Source organism: Crocodylus porosus, unplaced genomic scaffold (assembly GCF_001723895.1).
Source record: "Crocodylus porosus isolate Cpor-Errol unplaced genomic scaffold, CroPor_comp1, whole genome shotgun sequence".
NCBI classification, from domain to species: domain Eukaryota; kingdom Metazoa; phylum Chordata; order Crocodylia; family Crocodylidae; genus Crocodylus; species Crocodylus porosus.
The window spans coordinates 80,285,068-80,305,690 of NW_017728906.1; the positions used below are offsets into that span (position 1 = coordinate 80,285,068).

At 44.0% G+C, this 20,623-nt stretch overlaps 1 protein-coding gene across 1 annotated transcript in view; it reads left to right on the top strand.

The window, feature by feature from the left end:
• The first annotated feature begins 8,623 nt into the window (after window positions 1–8,623).
• Window positions 8,624–20,623, top strand: part of SLC9A7 (solute carrier family 9 member A7) — a 115,420-nt gene continuing 103,420 nt past the window's right edge. The window contains exon 1 of the mRNA XM_019529429.1: window positions 8,624–8,702. Within this exon, the coding sequence (XP_019384974.1) occupies window positions 8,642–8,702 (61 nt within the window). The 5' untranslated portion in view covers window positions 8,624–8,641. The remainder of the gene's footprint in view (window positions 8,703–20,623) is intronic.

The following is a 20,623-nucleotide window of genomic DNA, read 5'->3' on the forward strand; positions in this document are numbered from 1 at the left end:
CATTATTTTGTATAATTTAACTGTGGTGAGCTCTGTGCCTCCACCTCCATGATGTGGAGGTGCACAGCCATGTGACTGGACCACTGGGTAAGTGGGGAGGGGAACTCCTGGCTGCAGAAGTAGGGATTGGCCTTGGGGTTTGTGGGTGGGCATGTGCATGGGTGTGGGCTGTGTGCCATCAGGCCAGGCCAGCTGGCTCAGTGCCTCTACATGGAGCTTCTAGCACTCCAGTGGGTAGCAACATGTGAAGGCATAGAGCCCACCCAATCCAATGGCACATGACTCCATGCCTCCATGTGCAGTTTCCTCCTGGAGTGCTGAAAGCCCAACATGAAGGGCTGGCCTGGCTCAATGGCACATGGATCAGGAACCGCACACCATTGGGCTGGAAGGGAAGCCACACATGGAGGCATGGAGTCATTCACCATCAGGCTGGGAAGGCTCCTGCTTGCCTCCACATGTGGCTTCCCGCTGGATTGTGGGAAGCCCCATATGGAGGCACGGAGCCTGCTCGATGTTGTGTGGCTCCTGGTCCACACACCATCAGGCTGGGCCAGCCCAGCCAGCTCTGTGTTTCCATGTGGGGTTTCCAGCACTCCAGTGGGAAGCCATACAAGGAGACACAGAGCCTGCCCAGCCTTATGGTGTGCAGCTCCCTCCTGCAGTGCTGCAACCCCATGTGCTGGCCACGACCGCCCCGAGAACTTGTTGTCTGTTGCTGCTGTGATGGTGGGGGCTGTGCACCATGTGGGGGTGGACTTGTGGCAGGGGGTGCTCACATCCACTTACAAAACCCACATACCCACACCTCCTCACAACCCTCCACAAACCCCACACCTGCCCACAAATCCCACCCTCCCACCCGCACCCAGAAACCCCACACCCCCATACCTTCACAAATTCCCCCACAAACCCCACACCTGCCCACAAACCCCATACACATACCCACACCCCCCACACTGTCACATATTGCCCCACATACCCCACAACCACTCCCAACCATACAAAGTACCTGGTTATATTTCTAAGTAATTAATTTAGCATAATTTTGAATTTTTCTACCCATAATTCTGTGGGGTGTAAAATGCTCTTTGTGGGGTGCAGCTTGCCTCCTATGCAGGCTAGTGCTTATGAATGGAAAGATACTTTCTGTCTATAACTTTTCTCTTTCGAGTTTGACATTGCATGCACTTCCATATAAAGTCAGACCATGCTAGGAAGCACTGCCACAAAAATGTGTTCTGCATGTTCCCCCCTACTCCTCATGCACCAAGCACAGGAAAACCACATTGTAAATGCCCAGCACCATTTTAATACCATGCCCAAAAGTGTCTGATAAGTATATTTAAGGCTGAGGGCGCTTGTACATGTGACAAGGATTTAGTCCTCAGGGTTTTATTCTATGCCCCTTGAATTGAAATGGTGGGTTTTTAATTGAAACCCACCATTTCAATTTTTCTGTCATGGTATAATCAGAGGCCCGATACTTTTTTTTTTTTGTCAGAGCTGGAGCCTATCCGTGGCTAGCGGGGCAGCTGCTGGCAGGCTGAGAGGCCTCTGAGCTGTGTGGGGTGCTGTTCCTTTTCTCTGCAGCAGTGGCACACCGCCAGGGCAGCCCCAACTCGAGGGCAGCACCTGGCCTGATCCATCTCTTCCCCAACCCCAAGCTGGAGCAGCACCCAGCCTGCTAGCAGCCTGGCCAAGTGGCCCCAGGGGGGATTGACACCATGGAGGGAAGGATCAGGGTGCCCCAAAGCTCAGGGGCCACTAGACCCACTGGCAGCTTGCCCCCTAGCTGCAGGATAGTCAGGTAGGCTCCGCTGGAAAAAAAAAGGATCAGGCCCCTTGCCACTTCTGCCTTCAGCAGGTTCCTGCAGCTGGCCACCCAGAAACAGGCTGGCTTGCCCCTGGGGCAGTGCAGGAAGGCAGCAGGAGAGCAGCTGGGTTTGCTGATGGCTGGAGAAAGTAGCAGGGACGGTGCACAGTGTAACAATATGTATGGATCTCGGAGACAAAACCAGAAGCAGCTGAAAGAAGGAGTCCGAAGGAGGAACACAAAGTGATGGGGAGGAGACAGGAAGAAACAAGAGAGTTAGAGAGGCTGAGAGAGAACAGCAGGGTCTATAACACCTCTGTAAGAAACTGCCATAATAAAGACACTGTTTATATTAAGTACAGAGCTGTTCCTTGATTACCCATTCAGGGTCAAATGAAACACAACGGGTACTAGAAGCCCAGGCAGGCTCCTAGCTGTCTGGGTGTTGCCCAAGCCTGGAGGCACCCAATCCAACACTTCCCCAAGTCCACCCAGGCCTCCAGCATCCCATGCACTGTCCCTGCCACCTTGTCTGGCTGCCAACACACCCAGCTGCCTTCCTACCATCTCCCCATGCTGTCCCAGGGACAAGCTGGGTGTGCTGGAAGCCAGAAAAGACAGCAGGGACAGTGCACGGGCCACTGGAAACTCAAGTGAGCTTGGAGAAGTGTTGGACTGCATCAGTAGGAGTGTTGCCAGCAGATCAAGGGATGTGATTATTCCTCTCTATTCAGCACTGGTGAGGCCACATCTGGAGTACTTAGCCCAGTTTTGGGCCCCCCCACCACAGAAAGGATGTGGACAAATTGGAGAGAGTCCAGCAGAGGGCAACGAAAATGGTGAAGGGACTGGGTGACATGACTTCTGAGGAAAGACTGAGGGAACTGGGCTTATTTAGTTTGGAGAAGAGAAGACTGACGGGAGATTTAACACCGGCTTTCAACTCCCTGAAGGGGGCTTTGAAAGAGGATGAAGCTAGACTGTTCACAGTGGTGGCAGATGACAGAACAAGGAGCAATGATCTCAAGTTGCAGCAAAGGAAGTTTAGGTTAGATATTAGGAAATATTTTCTCACTAGAAGGGTAGTGAAACACTGGAACAGATTACCCAAAGAGGTGGTAGACTCTCCATCCTTGGAGGTTTCTAAGACCCAGCTAGACAAAGCTTTGGGTGGGATGATCTAGTTGGGGGTGGTCATGCTTTGAGCAGGGGGTTGGACTAAATGGACCTCCTGAGGTCCCTTCCAACCCTTATTTTCTGTGACTCTATGATTCTGTGGATCAGGTATCTCTAAGCTGGGGCAGCACCTGGCTAGCTAGCAGCCCACCTGGGCAGCCCCACACCTCATGCACCATCTCTACCACCTTCTCCAGCTGCCAGCACACCCAGCCACCCTCCTGCTGCCTTCCTGCACTGCTCCAGGAGCCAGCCAGCCCATTCCGGGGTGGCCCCAGGTATCCTGCCAACCTCAGCAGGCTGCTGAAGCAGAAACAGTGAAGGGCCAGATACTTTTTTTCTGCAGAGCCTGCCTGTGTCTCTCATGGCCAGAGCCTGAGCTGACAGCTGCATCATTGCAATTTGCAAGGTTGCAAGCTAAACTAGATTGGGATGTAGTTTAGTTTGCAATGATGCAAACTCATCTAAAACACCCAAAACTGGTGCATGTGTAATGTGTGATGCCATTAAGCCACACAAATGACATTTTTGTCATGTGTACAGCATGATGATTGTCACATGTACAAGTGCCCCAAGAGTCTAAGAGTGGTGGAGTCCCCTGTGGTTCGGTGGCGGAATCCTTGTCTACTGCACAGGAGGCCAGGGTCCAATTCTCATACATTCATACAGCTACAGCCATGGAAGCACCAAATGTCTAGCCTTTATATCCTGTCTTAATGGCCTAAAAGATGGATGGATGGTCTGGAAAGCATCTACTTCTCCATACTCCCGCTTAGGCACATGGTTCAAAAGTCTGGGTGACCTCTCATGTATACACCATGATCGGGAAGGATTGAAGGTTTCCAAACCATATATCTAAGAGTGGTTCTGGGCATGCCATGGGCATACACTGAAGAGGAGCTATATCAGAGCATTGCATCATACCAAGGTATTCAGTACTTGGTATTCTGCACAGAGCAGAAACAATTAGGCAATACATTGTTGATGGGTTTTTGCAGAGGAACTGCAATCAGCTTTATTAACGCAATAAACTAAAGGAGAGGGATGAAACTGGAAAACAATTCTATTAATACAACTGCTTGGAACTTTTTGCTCTTAATCAACTACCTACAGCCAGTTCCATACAGCAAACACAGTCACATTTTTATAAGCCTCTTAAAGAAGCAGTATCTTTAGAGGCAGCGCACATTTTCATGGTCATGCTCACTGATATGGCTCTAGGTGGTACAGACTTGCCATGGATTTCTCCAAGTACAAAGGAAGAAGCACTTAAGTTTTGCTAAATACTGGGACTGGTTGAACAATAAGGAGGAACTCCTTGTGCATGCAAACATCCACTGGGTACTGAAATAAGCAGCAAGTGGAGTCCAGGAGCTCTCCAAAACATAGAACTAGGGCTTCATAACCAAACACTGTCACTTCCACAATTTTACTCTGTATCTCATGATGATCAGTGTTTTTCTTCAAGCCTGTCCTGAAATAATTTGACAGTAACAATCTCTGAGCTTACTTAAAAGTTTTTAGCCCTGATGTATGCGAGAAAAGCTTGGAGATGTTCCTGTCAGGGCTGAGCAAACAGAAGACACATACAAAAAAACCCAACTATTAAAATCTCATGATTCTGGAGAAACCTGGCTCATGATTTTTGGATACTTGTGGTTAACTGTGCTACACCTTAAACATTTAGCTAAAATTACAATATAAATTATTTTACCTGGGGTTAGATTTGCCCTATGGAGCCTGAGGAATTGTAACTTATACTAGCAGGAACTCCTGTGCTTCTGAGGGTATATATCTGAGATGGTGGTGTTGCTTCCATCTTCCTTCTCTGAGATATAACAGATTAAAGATACCTTTGAGTTATACCTAGGCATAATAAGGAGCTTTGGTCCTTTATAGTGCATCTGCAGCCTTCTTTATGCCCTTGGTGCTTTATAAGTTGTACATGCTGTACCAACGTTAGCATACACACTTTATTCAGCTGTGATCCTTTTGACCAAGAGGGGAGAGCGACCTTTGCAGTGATCCTCAGCCAAGAGAATGTTAATTGCAATGGGTGGCTTTGATGCTGGAGTGATTGTAATAGAGATCAATGGATAGAGAAATGCTGCTGTTGTGCCCCAGGATATTTGGAACTAAGTGTACTATGATTTTGTAAACCACTGACAGCAAAAACAAATAGTCCAGATTTGCCAGTAATTTATTCAGAGGTGATGTTCTTTCAAAGCCTGCACCACTTCCTCTACAAATAAGTGAGGAACCTAGCTATGATTATATAACATGTCTTATTGTATATAATCATTGATAACTTACCCTCAGTACCTGAATAGTCTGTGAAAAGCAGGAAGACTGGCCAGAATAGGGAATTTATGCTGTATATTGCCAAAAAGCTTTGTATGATCTTTACATATCACCTGAAGAGCTACCTGAAATAGGTAGGACGTACCACCCTGTTAGAGTCCTTTAACACAGATTAGGAAAGCTAGAAATGTATCACTGAAGGGGCACCTGTTACTACATTTTTAGATGTTGTCCTTAGTTAATGTGTAGACTCCCTTTGGCTGTGTCAGGAAAAAAAAATGTTTTTATTTGTCAGTGTAGCAAAATGCCCCCAAACTCAAGTCATCCAAAGGTTAATTCTCTTTATTTTGTTATCTGCATCCTATAGATTATGTGGAGTCTCTGTTTCTGCACAATTTGGCCCCACATTTTCATGCTGCATCCAATCCCCCCTGATTGGGAAGCAACAGATCAAGATCAAAACTAAACCACCACCTCAAAGATAAACAGCTCTACTGTTAGGTCAGTGGATTAGATCAAAACCAGATCTTTTTATTTTAAAGAGTAGTTTATAATAAAGCGTGTCATCTTTCTTTTTCCTTTGTCTGCAGAAGATGTGATAAACAAACATTCCAAATGCTGTTTTTGGAAACACTGCTTTGTCACTTTGGGACTCTGAGGAATAAATTACTCCACTTGTTGATAACACAGAGCAGCAGGGGACTCAGCACATTCAGAAGATGGAAAGACAAATAGCTAAGTAATTATTAATTGGAAATGTCTGAACCCTAAAGCTTTCAATATATCATAACAGATCATGTCCCGGCTGTCTAGTATTGATCATGTTAGTAAGACAGCTCTCCTTGTCAACAGCCTCAGAATTTGATGCATTTAAGAAGCAGAACTACTTGATATAGAAGTTAAAATTGGAAGTGAAAAAAAATGTGTTCCTCTAGCTTGGGGAAAAGGAAGGGCTATCCTGGCAGGTATATACTTCTACAGCAGATCTGACATGTAGAAAAATATAATTTGAATACTCCAAACGCCAAATCCTGAGGGAGAGCTGTAAAACTAGAAGGGATGCGTACACTCCATCTATACTACACTGATTGATCCTGACAGAGGTCTATTCCCATTCAGCCAGGAGAATCCCTGCTCTTTCTTCTGTGTCCTCAGGCATCAGTGGGGTTATAGTACACCTCTGTATAGGTTCTCTGGGGAAGAGAAACACCAGGACAAGGCAAAAACTAAAAGACAAACTGGTGTCTTGTGAGGATGGGATCACTGAGGGAGCTCTATTTCCACACTCTCCTAATCATTTCAGGCCTACGTTCCACTCTGTTTCAGAGCTGTCAGGTGGGTGGATCTCCTTTGGGGCAACAGCCTATTTGTTTTCCCTGATTTTTATTAGACAAAAAGCCACCTGCCCCTGTACAGAATCTGTGAAGAACAGTGCAGGCTCAATGCAGCTAAGCTATTGTGCAGAGCTGTTTAAATACTGCTCCCTCTATAAACGTCAGGATAACAGGAGGACTTTGATCAGGAGATCCACCAGCATATCTCTTGTCAGTGAGGAAAGTTAGGCCCCAGGTTTGCCAGACAAACTGTATCACTTGGAAATTATTTTAGGAATTAATTATTCCTGATAGTACACACTATAAGCCAGGTGTTGTACAATATAAATGAGACAAAATCCCTGCTATTAAGAGCTTAAATTTGGTACAATACTAAGCTAAATTTACACACAACAATATAAAAGACATGCCTCCTATAGCAATTATTGATATCCTATTGAGAGGATTTTATGCATTAAGTCTCTTTTTGGACCTAGTCCTAAATCCCTTTTGGATCTTTGTTTGAAATTAATCAATTTAAAAATCTTACTGAGGTCAGTAACTAATATATATGTATAAAAAGTATGGTGCGATGATTACAGTGACATATTCTATAAGAGCTTTGTTTGTTTGTTTACTTGTTAAAATGTTTTCTTGCTAGGAGATCCTGATGAAGCATAGTTCACGTTTTATTTTTCATTCAGATTTGGAGTACTTCTATCATAAAAGCTTACAAACAGCACACTCCAATACAGTAGATATAATGCACTGCAGGATATACAATTTTAGGATAAGTTTTGATTTTACAGATTAGCACGTCACATAAAATTGTAGATGTGAGCATCCACATTACATAACTGTACTCTAGTATGTCCATTCCACTGTGTCCACAATAGTACTGTATGCACCCATCAGGACTTCTGGAAATATATCTCCTGGTTCAGAGCATGGCACTACCCTGCACAGATATCTGGATTCTTTCACGAAGTATTGTGAAAGAACCTGAAAGAAGTATTGTGAAATTCCTGGGCACCCATGTCCAAGTGTTCTCAGCCTACCTTCAATAAAGTAAACCATTTCCAGCTTAGCATACTCTATGTAGACTTCTGTCTTCCAGCATTCATTCCAACAGTGGCAAGTCAGGGATCCTATTCTGAGCAATAAGCTATACCAGCAGTTGATATTACTGTAATGCTTGCTTGAGTAAAAGGAGGCAGATACAGTGTGACACATGTTACCGAACATTTTGGCAGTTGTTTATTGTCCTTAGAAGCTGGCAGTGTGCCTTGCTAAACAGGAGTGGGCCTAGAACTTCCGCATGAGGAAGGTGACCTTTCTGAAAGCATGAAAAGAACCTGTACTGACCCTCCAGAGCCAGCTAATGGATATTCGCAAAACTATTCTTGATTTGGTGCATGATTAAAGTCACTAATGACCCCGCACCCCAAAAGGTGTTACCAAGCTGGATTGAGGCCATGTGCCTATTAGCTATAGGGCTACTACAGGGTGTGAGGAACCTCTGAAGTTGCACATACTTGTATATACAATAGAAATAATACTCTTTATGGAAGCCTTTCTTGACAAAAGAGGGTGTTAGAAGGAAATCTATACACTCAGCAGCATCACCTGGTATTAGAATGGTACCTACCACCTGCAAGTGTTAAACTAAGTGCCTATAGGAAAGATGGGCTGGGAGGGGAAGGCTAAGTAGGTAAGTCCAAGCCCTTCTTTTGGCCTTTCATTACTCAATGGCTCACATACAGCAGTAGCTTTGACCTTTGTTTCTATCTTAAACCCCAATACTTTATTCCTGCTTACCATGTCACCTGTTCTGGACTCTCTGGCTCCTGATCTGTGGCCAGACCTAGACTACAGGCATAGATGTCGTTATGGACTAGGTAAATAATTCAGACACCCTAATTTTGACCCACTTGGGCAGCTTTGGCTGCATTTCCTGCAGGCTCAGGTACTTAGTCCTATGCACCTTGAGACTGCTTATACCTTAGTGCTTATGGAGGGAAGCTCATACGTATCAATGTGGGAATGCCTTGGGCAAGTTCATGATGCCAGTGTTCCAGACACTCTTCCAACTACAGGTGAGCACACATTTATAGCATAGCAAGGAAAACAGCCAGTTGGGCATCTTGATAGAAGCAGCTGGGAGATATGCCCTGTAGTGATGATTGGGTTCGATGCACACAGGCGTATATGAATGAGAACTAAATAAACTCTATTGTGGTGTTGTAAACAAGCCTCTGCAGTATTTCAGTCACTTTCACTAGCTACTTAATTAAGAGCCATGTCGTAACTATCAGCCTCTGTAGTCTAAGCAAGGAACATCTCTAAATATTAACTTATATTACCACATCTTCCCTCCTAATAATAAATACAAAATAAATTCATGCCTACCTCCAGGAGAAAGGTTACTACCATGTAATTCTGAGGGAAGTCCTTACCATTCACTTTTCTATTCTTTCTTTTCTGCAGCTCTTTTAACAAGTCTCACTGGGTGTGTCTACACATGGTGCTGACTGTGCAGTAGCCTGATACTACTGCATGGTAGTGTTATGTGGCAAAAACAGTGCTGAGATGCCACTGCGCAGTAATATTAGGTTACCGTACGGTAGTGTCACCTAAAAGGCATTCACTGGGGCTACTGTGCACTGTGCAATAACTCTGGCTTATAGCAAGTACTAAATAAATGCAGAGTAATGTTTTATGTGGATGTGCTCACTGAGTCTTTCAGGTTTCACTTCTCAGACTCACAAAGTATCAGATCCAGTTTTATTTGTTTTTGCTGGGAAACTTTTCCTCCACATCTTGATAGACTTGAATCCTTATGCTAGAATCTGACTGACTTGCACTTTTGGCATCTGTGCTTCTGCACCTGGCATAAAGTTTATTAACTGCAGATTGCCAAGGCTGATTTCCTTTTTCTTCATGATAGTAGTTTCATTTATACCTGTAGGTACAGTTCTTTCTATAAGGATATGGTTGCTTCTTGTGTTCTGGAATAATTGGTTTCTTCCTAAGAAAATTGCCCAGATTTGGGCTGTGATGGCCAAGAGTAGTATCAGGAGCTATGAATGTTGTGTCTTGTACTGCAAGTACACACATAACTAAATTCAGTTTCTTACAAGCTGCTGGACCCAAAATTGATGTCACCTCCTTAGGGACCACAGTGAATGGGAGTTGGTATGCTCCTGTTTTATATTGGATGCTAACGACGCATCTCCCTTTCACTGGCATATTTATTCCAGAACATCCAGCTATTTGGTGTTTGTTGGACTCGCATTTGGTTTCTAATTTAATTTTTTATATTCGTCTTCTGGTAAAAGCTTAACCTGAGCTCATGTCCAAATTAAAATAAACCATTGTTCCTTGTACTTCCAGTGGCAAAATCCAGTCTCTCTCTCTCTGATCTTTTTTCCTTTTGCTTGAGTCTATCAGGGGTGGATGTAGGATTTGGCAAAGGAGGGTTCAAGAGTAGCAACCCATGATCCAGAGCCAACTGCACCCCCAATGCCAGCTTCTTCTTCCCACATTTCCCCCACTCCCACTGATACAGGCAGACCAGGCAAGGGGAGCCTCTGGAAACTTTTTAAAGTCCAGAAACCAGATAAGAGTCCTGCCTGGCTTCCCTCTTTGGTCAGAGGCATGGCCCCTTCTTCCTCTCTCTCACCTGCCCCTGCTGCTTTCCTCACTGTCCCAGGGGTGTAGAAGCTTCACAGTCACTTCTGCCTGCTCCAGCTGATGGGCTGTTCAGGGAATGGGCTCAGCTGGGAATGCAGTAGGGCAGCAGCAGTGGTGGTGGGTGGGTGGGTTCATTCCCCCATCCTGCCAAGTCTCCCTGGGGAACAGGCACAGGAAAGGGGAACCCCCTCCCCAATGACTGCTGCTGCTGTTGCAGCTGAGCCCAGCCCCATGCATCCTGGCTGGAACAAGTAGGAACAGCTCTGAAATGTCCTCTGTTACAAACGCAGTGTGGAAAGTAGCAGAGGGCAGAGTGGTGGGTGGGGAGGGAACAGAAGGGAAGGAACATGCTTCTGAGCACAGGAGGGGAAGGGATTCTCACCTGCTCTGGGGACTTTAAAAAAGATCCCCAGGGGCTCTTGCAGAGTGGACCTGTCCTAAAGGAGGCCAAGGGTATAGCCATGTCACTGCAAACCTTCTGGATCCACCCATGGATCCATCCATGGGGATTTACCATATCTATATAAAATTCTTCTGGTATGCTATCTACCGTATGCACTTCAGGTTTTTGTGTTTGGGATCTGCTGCCCCTAGCAAAACAGTTCCTCTTGTTATCTGTAAAATAGAGCGTTCCAAATGCAGCATGGCATTTGGGTCCATGTTGTCTTCCACACGTGGTGCCATGTCTGCATGTGAGCCTTCATTCCCTTATAGGGCTCCTTAGCAATAGAAAATTCATTCCTTTAGAGGGCTCCTTAGCCAGGTGGCTTTTCCTGGTCACGTTCTTTCATGCCTACTTTTTGTGCATTCAGTTCTGCAGCCTGAGCCTCCACAGTTTCTGCTGCTCTACACATTTGGACAGTCTTTTCTAGGAATAAGTCTCCCTCATGGAACAGCCTTTCTTGTAATGCAGAGTTTGTGATACCACAAATAATCCTGCCTCTAATTAGAGATTCTGTCAAGTTCCCAAAAGCATGGTTTTTACTCAGTCTCTTTAGGTCAGTAACATAAGGATCTATACTTTGCTTTGTTGTTTGTTTGAACGTAAATCTCTTTCAAGAATCTCATTCCTTTTTTGGCATGTAATCATCCTCAAATTTGGACATTTTACTTAAGTATTTGGAGTATTTTACTTAAGTTCATATTCTGACAATGTGCAAGAAGACTGGGGATTTGACTTTATAATGTTTCTTCTCTGGCTCTGTGAGTGCTAGGCAGAGGCAACCAGAGCTGGATGCAAGGAAGCTGGTGGTAGATTCAGCAGGAGTGGCTGTGGGGTGCTGAGCAGCCAGACATGAAGCCGGTGGCAGTGCAAAGTCACCGTGGCCACTCCATAGGGCCCCCCAAAGCGTGAGGCCCAGGGCAGTTGCCCCAATTCCACCCCCTAGGGATGGTCCTGCTGCTAGGTACCAGTCAAATCTGTTTCTAAATGCTGTCCAGTTCTCTGCAGTATTCCCCAACCACAGAGAGATGGGGGAGGTTGCAAAACTTACATGTCTAACTATCCTGTTACTTAACTGCAGTCAGATCACTTGGAGGCTCTTGTGTCTCCACACGGCGGTATTGCTTCACTCGCTGTCAGTTTCCAACGTCTGTTTCAGTTTGGAAATCAAATTCCTTTCTCATTTGCCTTTCTTGAGACCATATAGTTATCACTGGCTTCAATAAGCACAAGCATACATGAATGAGAAGAACTAAACAAACTTTACTGTAGAACAAGTCTCTGGAGTTCTTAGTTTCTTGGGCTAACTAGCTAGTTAACTAAGGGGCCATCTCCCAATTACTAATCTCTGTAGTCTAAGAGAGCAGCTCTATATTATAACTTCTACCACCAGTCGCCATCCTCCCTTCTATAATAGGGTCCCATTTTCCCCCACATTGTGAAAAAGAAGGGGAAAGGCCCTTTGAGAAGGATTACTCAGGTTGGGAGATCTCACTTTGGCAGGAATATAATAGAGCAGTGGTCACCAACCAGTGGATCTCGATCCACCGATAGATCTTGGAGCCTCTTGGAGTCGACCCAAGGCTGAGGTTAGGGGCTGAGTGCCCATGTGTATGCACGCATGCGTTCCAGCCCAGCAGGTTAGTCCATGGGGGAGAGAAGGGGCAGGGGCTACATTAAGGACCCCATGGTAAGGGGCAGTGCTGCAGAAACAGGAGCAGGGGTAAACTGAGTGGGGGCCCAGTTGGGTGGAACTTACCTGCTGGAGAGGCATGCACTCAAATAATTTTTTCTCCCTCTGCCTCAATCTGCACCCCCTTTCCCTCCCCACAGACTTACCTGCTGGGTGGGGGGTGGGTGGCAGTGGCACATGGTAGATCTTGGGTTGCTTTTAAATGCCAAAGGTGATCTCTTACTTAAAAAGGTTGGAGACCACTGTAATAGAGTGAGACAATAGAGTGAGTTCCAGCAATCAAAGCAGGTGAAGTTGCTGCTAAGGAAAACTTGACTTTTGGACTGCTGAGGTAGAGAGGGTTGGGGGGGCAGAAGACTGGGAGGCCAACAGTGGGAAGACCCCAGCTAAGACTGAGAGCGTCTTTGGTCCAATGTCAGGCCTCCTAGGTCCTGGTCTTTCTCCAGGCAATGTGAGGTGGAGGGTAGCTGTAAAGGGGAGAGGCAGAAGATTGCATCTAAGAAGCCCTGCCTGGGAGACCCACGCTGGTGGTAGTACCTCATGCTGAAGAGGTGACAGGGAGACATTGAAGGAACAGTAGGACAAGGGAAGCAGAGATGGGCCCTGACTGAAGCAGGGGGGAAGAGAGGGACACCAAAAGGACTTTGGTTCAGTTTGAGGTACTGGTCCCTGTTTATATCTTTCCATCTCAGGACTTTTGGGAACTGATCATTCAGTTCCACTTGGCATGAAGGCTGCAGAACGTCCTAGTTCTGGTCAAGCCTGCTACCATGTGGTAGTGGATACTACCACATCTTGAAATCTTTGGGCAATGCTCCAAGGCTGATGCAGACTTTGCTGGGAAGAGATATCCAGTGCACTCCATTGTTAAGTGTCTACCTGGGAGGAAAACAAAATGTGCTTCTGTTGTATGGGAGGATTCTCTTTTTCCCACCACCCTGTGGCTTTGATTATATTGAATAAAAGGAAACCGTAATAGCATAGTATACTATAACAATATACTGTAGTAAGAAAGACCTTTTAGGAATTCTACTAACAAATGTTTTGCAAAGGTTAGTTTTATACCAAACTTGCACTGAAGAATGAAATTAATTGCTTACTTGCTTAAAACAACTCGTTCTTGAGAATCTAATAAAAGCAGAGCGTGTCTTAATAATGTATGTCAGAATTCAACACATCACATGGGAAAGTCTGTGATGAAACTGGCATGTGAACATGTGGCATGGAGTGGAGGCCTCGTTGCTATAGGAGTAGCTAGCAAATAATCTGACTAAGGAGGGGTCAGAACTTCAAGCATGCAGTTAAAGGTGGTTGTGGTTTAAATGGGAGTGAGAGAACCAGAAAGAAAATAAAGGGCATGATGTGGCTGATGGGTCAGCCTTGTGAGGCTAACAGGCTTGCTGTTACATTTTTAGCTGAATGCAACTGCCACTGTGAGCACATGGAAGGAGGCTGTAACTTAAAAGGAAGGGAAAATCGCATTTGGAAAGAGTAGTGCATACATACCCATGATGGAATCATCCAGCCCTAGGAATAAAAACACCAGGTGTATATCACAACATGCACTGCCAAATTAATTATAATTAAGACAAATATAACCATGTTCAGCATCCTCCTCTGCAGCACTGTTCTCAGTAAGAGAAGGCTGCCTGATGACAGGAAATATGGTCAGTGTGTCCAGCTCTGTTTCTGTGGGTTTTTGGTTAGGCTTCTGCATATTCAAGACCTCCTGGCTGCAAGTGCATCTAACAATATGCAAAAAGTTGTTAGACAGTCCTCTGCATTCTCTTGTCCATTAGCTATATCCAAGAAAAAGAGCAGATTACTGATTATGTGCCAAAATCCTGTTTAGGCCCTTATAATGACAGGTGGCTGGAGCACTGTTGGAAGTCCAGGTTTTAGCCTTTGCCTTTCCATACCTTTTGGTCTTAACTTGGAGCTTAATATGGCCTGCCTTGGTTATTGCCTTGACATTTTTCTTCAAACACATCTGTGCCTCTCTCTGGATCCCAGTTTCCTGAACCTTCACTTGTGGAGGAAGAGGAAATCCAGGACCTCAGCACAGATCCAGCAGAAAGAATGATTACAAGATTTGCACAGGAATAGAACAAAATTCCAGGTCCACAATGAGCATTTGTACAGGGAAATGACACTTGGCCATCGTGACTCCAGTAGAGGACATGAAAATAACCAGTCTGTTTGGTTGGGGCAGGCTGAGAAACAATATGGAGAGGCAGCTGAAAGACTGCCAAAATGGTATGGAGCACAGATGTGATTCTATAAACATGTTTTCCAAGCAATTTACTGTGAAGTGAAAATAGCATGGATTCCAACAGAGGTTTCAACACCCCCACAAAAAAACCCCACAACTGCAATTTTTCAGTTCCACTTCAGTAAGGAACTGTGCTATGTGGACATAATTTTATAACACAATACCCTGCAAGAACTATTCGAGTGGTTTTAGACTTCAGGCATCTCTTAGAAAATGTCAGCTCTTCATTTTCACTTGCAGGTTTTGTTCTGTTTTTTCTATTACAGGAAAAATAGCAGAGCAATTATTCTATTGCAAAGAACCCAGAAAGACTGCAACAGTTAAGACTCTTTTTAACACTAAGGATTCATATTTGAAACTTCTGGGTTTATCCTGTGAATCTTGTTTGCACACCTAACTGCTAACTCTGTCTGATGCCCTTGAAAGGATCTCAAGACACTCCAGAGTGCCATGGCACCCTGTTTGAGAATCACTGATCTAGTCTGATACTTTGTGTGATGTTGAGCAGTCCGTCATTATCCAAGCAATTCTGTCAATCTACAGGACTACTTATAGACTGTGGTGCTACTCCAAAGTGAGGGCGATGACACTCAGGCCCGTAAGTGATCAAACACATGGTGTCACCGGTGTGCAGCAAATCCTTTCATAGTGTACAGAAATTTACAAAACCCAGAGATGGGCGAGAATGACTTAATTGCATCACTCATCACACTGACTTCCTCAAAGGACAGAAACTATCATTCTCATTGGCAGTTCAAAATAGCATGTAGTCATGTATTGACCCACTTGCAGAGCAGGATAAGAGTGAATTATGTCAGATTCTGTGTACACATGCTAAAGTAAATCAAGTTGTTGGGTAATGAAGTACTTTGGACAAATCATTCCTAATGCATTGCCTTCAAAGGGCTAGCGCAAAGTCAATGTATCATTTAGGCCCCACTTTTCTGCAGATGAAAGTTTTAGTGAAACTAATGCAATGCGCGGGAGTTTAAGAACACCACCAAAAATCACGGAAGTTGGCAACGCTATGAATGTTACCTGGTGGGTACATTTACACATTCATTAATATGCCTTGATTATGGTGTGTTAAGTTTAGTACTTGTAATGATGGGTACTACCAATGTGTCGTAACTGGCACTACTGTGCATTAAGATTAAATCTACTGCACATCAGTCCATGGGTTTTGTCCATCGCGCTAATGCACAGTAGAATTAGTCTACTGTGTTCCAGGTATCTTGTGTAGATGCACCTTATGTGAATAAATACAGCTCAGATAAGATCTTGCCAGACTGGGACCTAATTCTTACTAACTTTCACCTGCGTGGCAAGAGACTGAAAGCAGAGCAACCTTTCTGCAAGTTAGAGGGAGGAGAACAGATTGAAGACAGGAAGAGTTTGGAGGAGGTACAGGAAGGCCAGGCTGCTTTCATGGTTTCATTGTTAGTGGAAGATGCCACTTCTTTGTAAACTGTTCTCCCAACAAAGAGGAGGCTTGTCTTAGAAGGGAGCTCTGTTTTTAACACACAGTCCTTGGCTTTATTATATGTCTACTAGTGTGACAGGCACCTAGTTCTGGATTTTACCATCAACAGTAGATGCAAATCCAGGCTACAATGTGAGGCTTGAGAGATGCTGAATTTAAACCTTTAAAAAGATAATGCTTACACTATACTGAAAATATGACATAATACCAGATAGGTTGGAGAAGCTAATCTTTAATTGTTCATGTAAATCGTTGAGAATATTTGAAAGATGCAAGAGATTAGTTCAGTCCTCAAGATTCTTTACTTGAGAAAGGCGGTATCAGTCTGATCAGCCTCACTGGCGTATGATCAGATATTTACAGGTAATTGCACATAATTAGAGTGAAATCTCAAGGTTGCTCAGGAGTTTGCATGAATGACTCATGTTTAGAAGGACTCTAGATCACTATCTTAGGTGTCTTTAAAATGATTGCTTAAAGAGTTAGTCTCTTGAAATGTCTTTGTAAATGATTAGTTCAATTCTGGGTGAGGTTATGTTTTGAAATAGGATACAGCATGCACTGAAATTTATGTGCGACTGCCAAAGCTTTGGAAAAGAGAGAGAGAAAAAGGATTGAGAAGAGAAGGCAGTTATGTTTTACTAATAATGCATTTGTTATTGTGTTGGGAACTTTATAGTACCGGTAGGGTACAGAAAAAAAATATTCCTGTTTGCAAAAGCTTCTCAATTTGGAGTAATTCCGATTATGTTTTTAAACTACCTAGGCAGAGCATATGTTGGGGGGGAGGGCGAGGGGGAGGGGGGGAGCCAGCAGTATAAGAATGAAGTAATAAATAGTGGAGGAGATGGATCTTGTCACATTAAAAGAGCTGAGTTGACACCTACACAAAAGGCTACACCTCAGCATGGAAGTGGCCAGGATTTGCCAAGAGAAGTAATTAAACACTTGACCAAAGGTTTTCAGTTTCTTTAACACAAAATCACAGCATAAATCTACTGGTAATCATAATCCCAGATAACAAGGCTGTGTCCAAATTGAGAGAGGCAAATCTGAGGTAGACTATTAGTAATTCCCACCACAGTGTGAATTCAGCATGTTAAAAGGGTGCAGAGCCTGCTCCTGAGTGTATGTCAATGGTAAATATGGTTTACAATTTGCCTTGTTTCATTTTCTTTAAAATCTTAGAGAAAAATCCAAACTTTATGATACGTTGCAGCCCAAAAACTGAAACAGGTAGACAAACCTCAATATGTAATGACAAAATAGAACCTCTCTCCCCCTTCCCCTGTCCATTCTCCCCCCCTCAAAAAAAATCCTTGTAAAAGTTGAAGAATTAAAATAACTTTTCCTAGAAAAACATATATTTCCTAAAAGAACCATTTTTTTCCAATAAAAAAGATTTAAAATTAAACATTTTGACTAGCTGTTGTTGAATCCCATGAAATTGAAATATCAAGGTTTTCTTACTTAGACAAACAAATATTTAGAAATAATGTGTTTGTTTTTCCTCAAGGAAGAATTTATGGCAACTTAATAGAAAGTTCTAATTAATGGATTTAAATGTTAACACCATCTTTTATGTAATGTGTTTTTCTTGCCATGCCCAGAACTTGGCCATAAGCAAAGCACACCTGTTAATAGTTGTGCAATACATCTGGAAAAAAAACCATATGGTGGGAATGTTGAAAAGCACCTGAACAATCTAGGAACTGTATTGTTGATGGGGGGTTTTTTGCCTTCCAATAGGATCTCTACCTCTAAATCTCTTAAGAGCAAAGAAACAACATCTCTCCGCTTAACAGAATAAGTGACTGGTGCTCATATTTATACCCTGATTACTTTCCTTCTAATTTCAGAAACAAAATTACATAGCTCAGTTATTCCAAGTGAAGAAGTCAGCATGGTTTGCCTTTTTAGGACTCTCACTGGCATTAATCTGAAAGACGGAATTGAAAAGAAAAGTAAATCTTGGTGTTGTGTTTACGCTTGCATATCCAGGAAGATATTTTGGGGATTGGATGGGAATAAAGATCAGGCCATGTATACTTGACAGGCATAGTCCTTAGTTGCAGATGCTGGGGAACTTCATCTTTTTTTACAGATGAGCTTCCTATGTTTCCTACTTTGCAGGGAGAGCAGGTGTACCACACTGTCTCTTGCTACTCTGTGTTGTAATGTGAACAGAGGCAGGACTATTTCTCCACTTCCTTCCTCTACCGTTTGAGATGGTTTTCAACTCCGGGGACTCAGAGGAACAGTCCCTAGATGTTAGCAGGGCAGAGAACCTGTAATTATGACTAGCTACTGCAGAGAGTTTGCAAACTGGAGAGAAGGTTACTGGCATTCTGTCATTACAGTGGCCCTCCTTAATCTGGCCCTGTAAGCACAGAGAGGACAGGTATGAAATCACAACACCCAAATGGGATTTTAAAGGTCCTTGTAGGATCCTGAGCTGTCCAGCTGTTTCATAGTACGCTGGAATAATATGCAAGAAAACAGTCTTTTTGCAACTTCAGCTGTCCAAGCAATACTGTGAATAACTGCTACAGCCCAATCCCAATTCAGTAGTTTTTTTGCCTAAAAAAGAACTTGCTGATTGGGTCCCTTGACAGTTCCCAGCAGTTATGTTTTTACCCTGCATTTCTACCATTCTTAGGAAGCAACTTAGTTTGCCAAATGGAGGCCATGCATCCAGGGACCAAACACCATTCATGCTTTTTGAAATGGCCACTAAAATTCCCCAATGGGAAAAGCGCACTTATGAGGCGTTTTAGACACCTGAGTGCACCGCATCTCTAGGCCGAAAGATGTATCTGGAAGGGCAATAGGGTCTTGGATCTCCCCTCCTGCAGCTGGTGAGAAAAGCTTCCCAGGCTTGACAGCCAAGCAGTGCTGGGGAAAGACCTGAGGACGAAAGTCTTGGGGCCTTGTTGCAGGGTAATTTTGGGAAGCTTTTGGAGCTCTTAACCTCTGGACTGTCTGCACATTCATACCTTAAAGTGGTTTTAAGCACCTGTTATACAGCTCAGTTATGCCACTTTAGGGTAGGATTATCTCTGACTGCACTTTCCAGTTCCTGTCTCATTAAGGTGTGACCGCTCCCCACAGATGTGCCCCCACACTGAAATCCTCCACTACCAGGATCTCTCTCAACCCCACTGGTAGAGCAGGGATATAGAAGCTTGTCCTGCCTCACCAGCCCTCTGGTGGCAACTCACAGCTACAGCTCCTGGTCCTGCCCCTGCTCATCAGGCTTCTAGTGGCACAACACAGAAGGTGGGGGACAGTCAGAGAAGGTTTTTGGACCAGCGGTTTTCAACCTGTGGCCCCTGGACTCCTGGGGGTCTTATGTCGAAGGAGTATAGGGGCTGACTTATTTTTGCGGGGGGTGGCGAGAGTGTTAAGATGATGGATGTGTGGAAAGTTTTAAGGTTGTGGTTTGTAGCCATGTTGATCTAAGGACATAGACAGATACATTTCTTTGGACAGATGTGATATGTTTTATTAGACCAACTATATACTTGGAAAAATTGTTCTTTGCAAGCCTTTGGGCACAAACACCTTCTAAGCACTCTCTATATGCCTGAAGAGGGGTGTTTGTGCCTGAAAGCTTGCAAAGAACAGTTTTTCCAGCTATGTAGTTTGTCTAATAAAAGATACCATACCTACCCATATCTATCCGGAAAGTTTTATGCCTTTCAGGTGACAGGAGGGAAAGGGGCCAGGGGCCTTAGGGATGCTCCCACATACTGGGCACCTCTGCTAAGGGGTCCACAGAGGATGACTATGATGAATCAGAAGTGTAGATAATATTCACACTTACAGTCCAAAGGGGTCTGTGCCTCCATTCAAAATTATTGTAGGGGTCTGCAAATGACAAAAAAGGTTTATAACTAGACTAAGGGTGAGACTTCTCCAAGCTAGCTCTAACAGGGATCAGCCTCACTGTGACTCACAGGGGAAGGTGCAACCAGGCCCTTACACTGGAAAGCTGGTCTGACTTGATCCCAAGTAGTCAGTGACAAATAGATCCTCCCTCAGAAACCTGGGATCCTGGTTTTCTGCAATTGAAAACAAAACAATCCCCAAATTTTTGGATTAAAAAAAGTAACCCAAAATCCACATTTGTCCATAATTAAAATGAGATGCCCCTATATCTAGCTAGCTAGCTCGCTAGCTACCATGATGTTTCATTCATGGAAAAATGTGAATTTTGGGTTACTTTTTAAAATGTTTAAATCATTTTTATGTGATAAAAATGAAACGCCACTAATATGTGTGTGTATGTATGTATGTATATAAATATATATGTGTGTGTGTGTTTATTTTGTAGGGGTGTGTGTGATATATATATATTTGTGGTGTTTCATTTTCATCACAGATACATTATTTGAAAATTTTAACAAGTAACCCAAAATCCACACTTTTCTG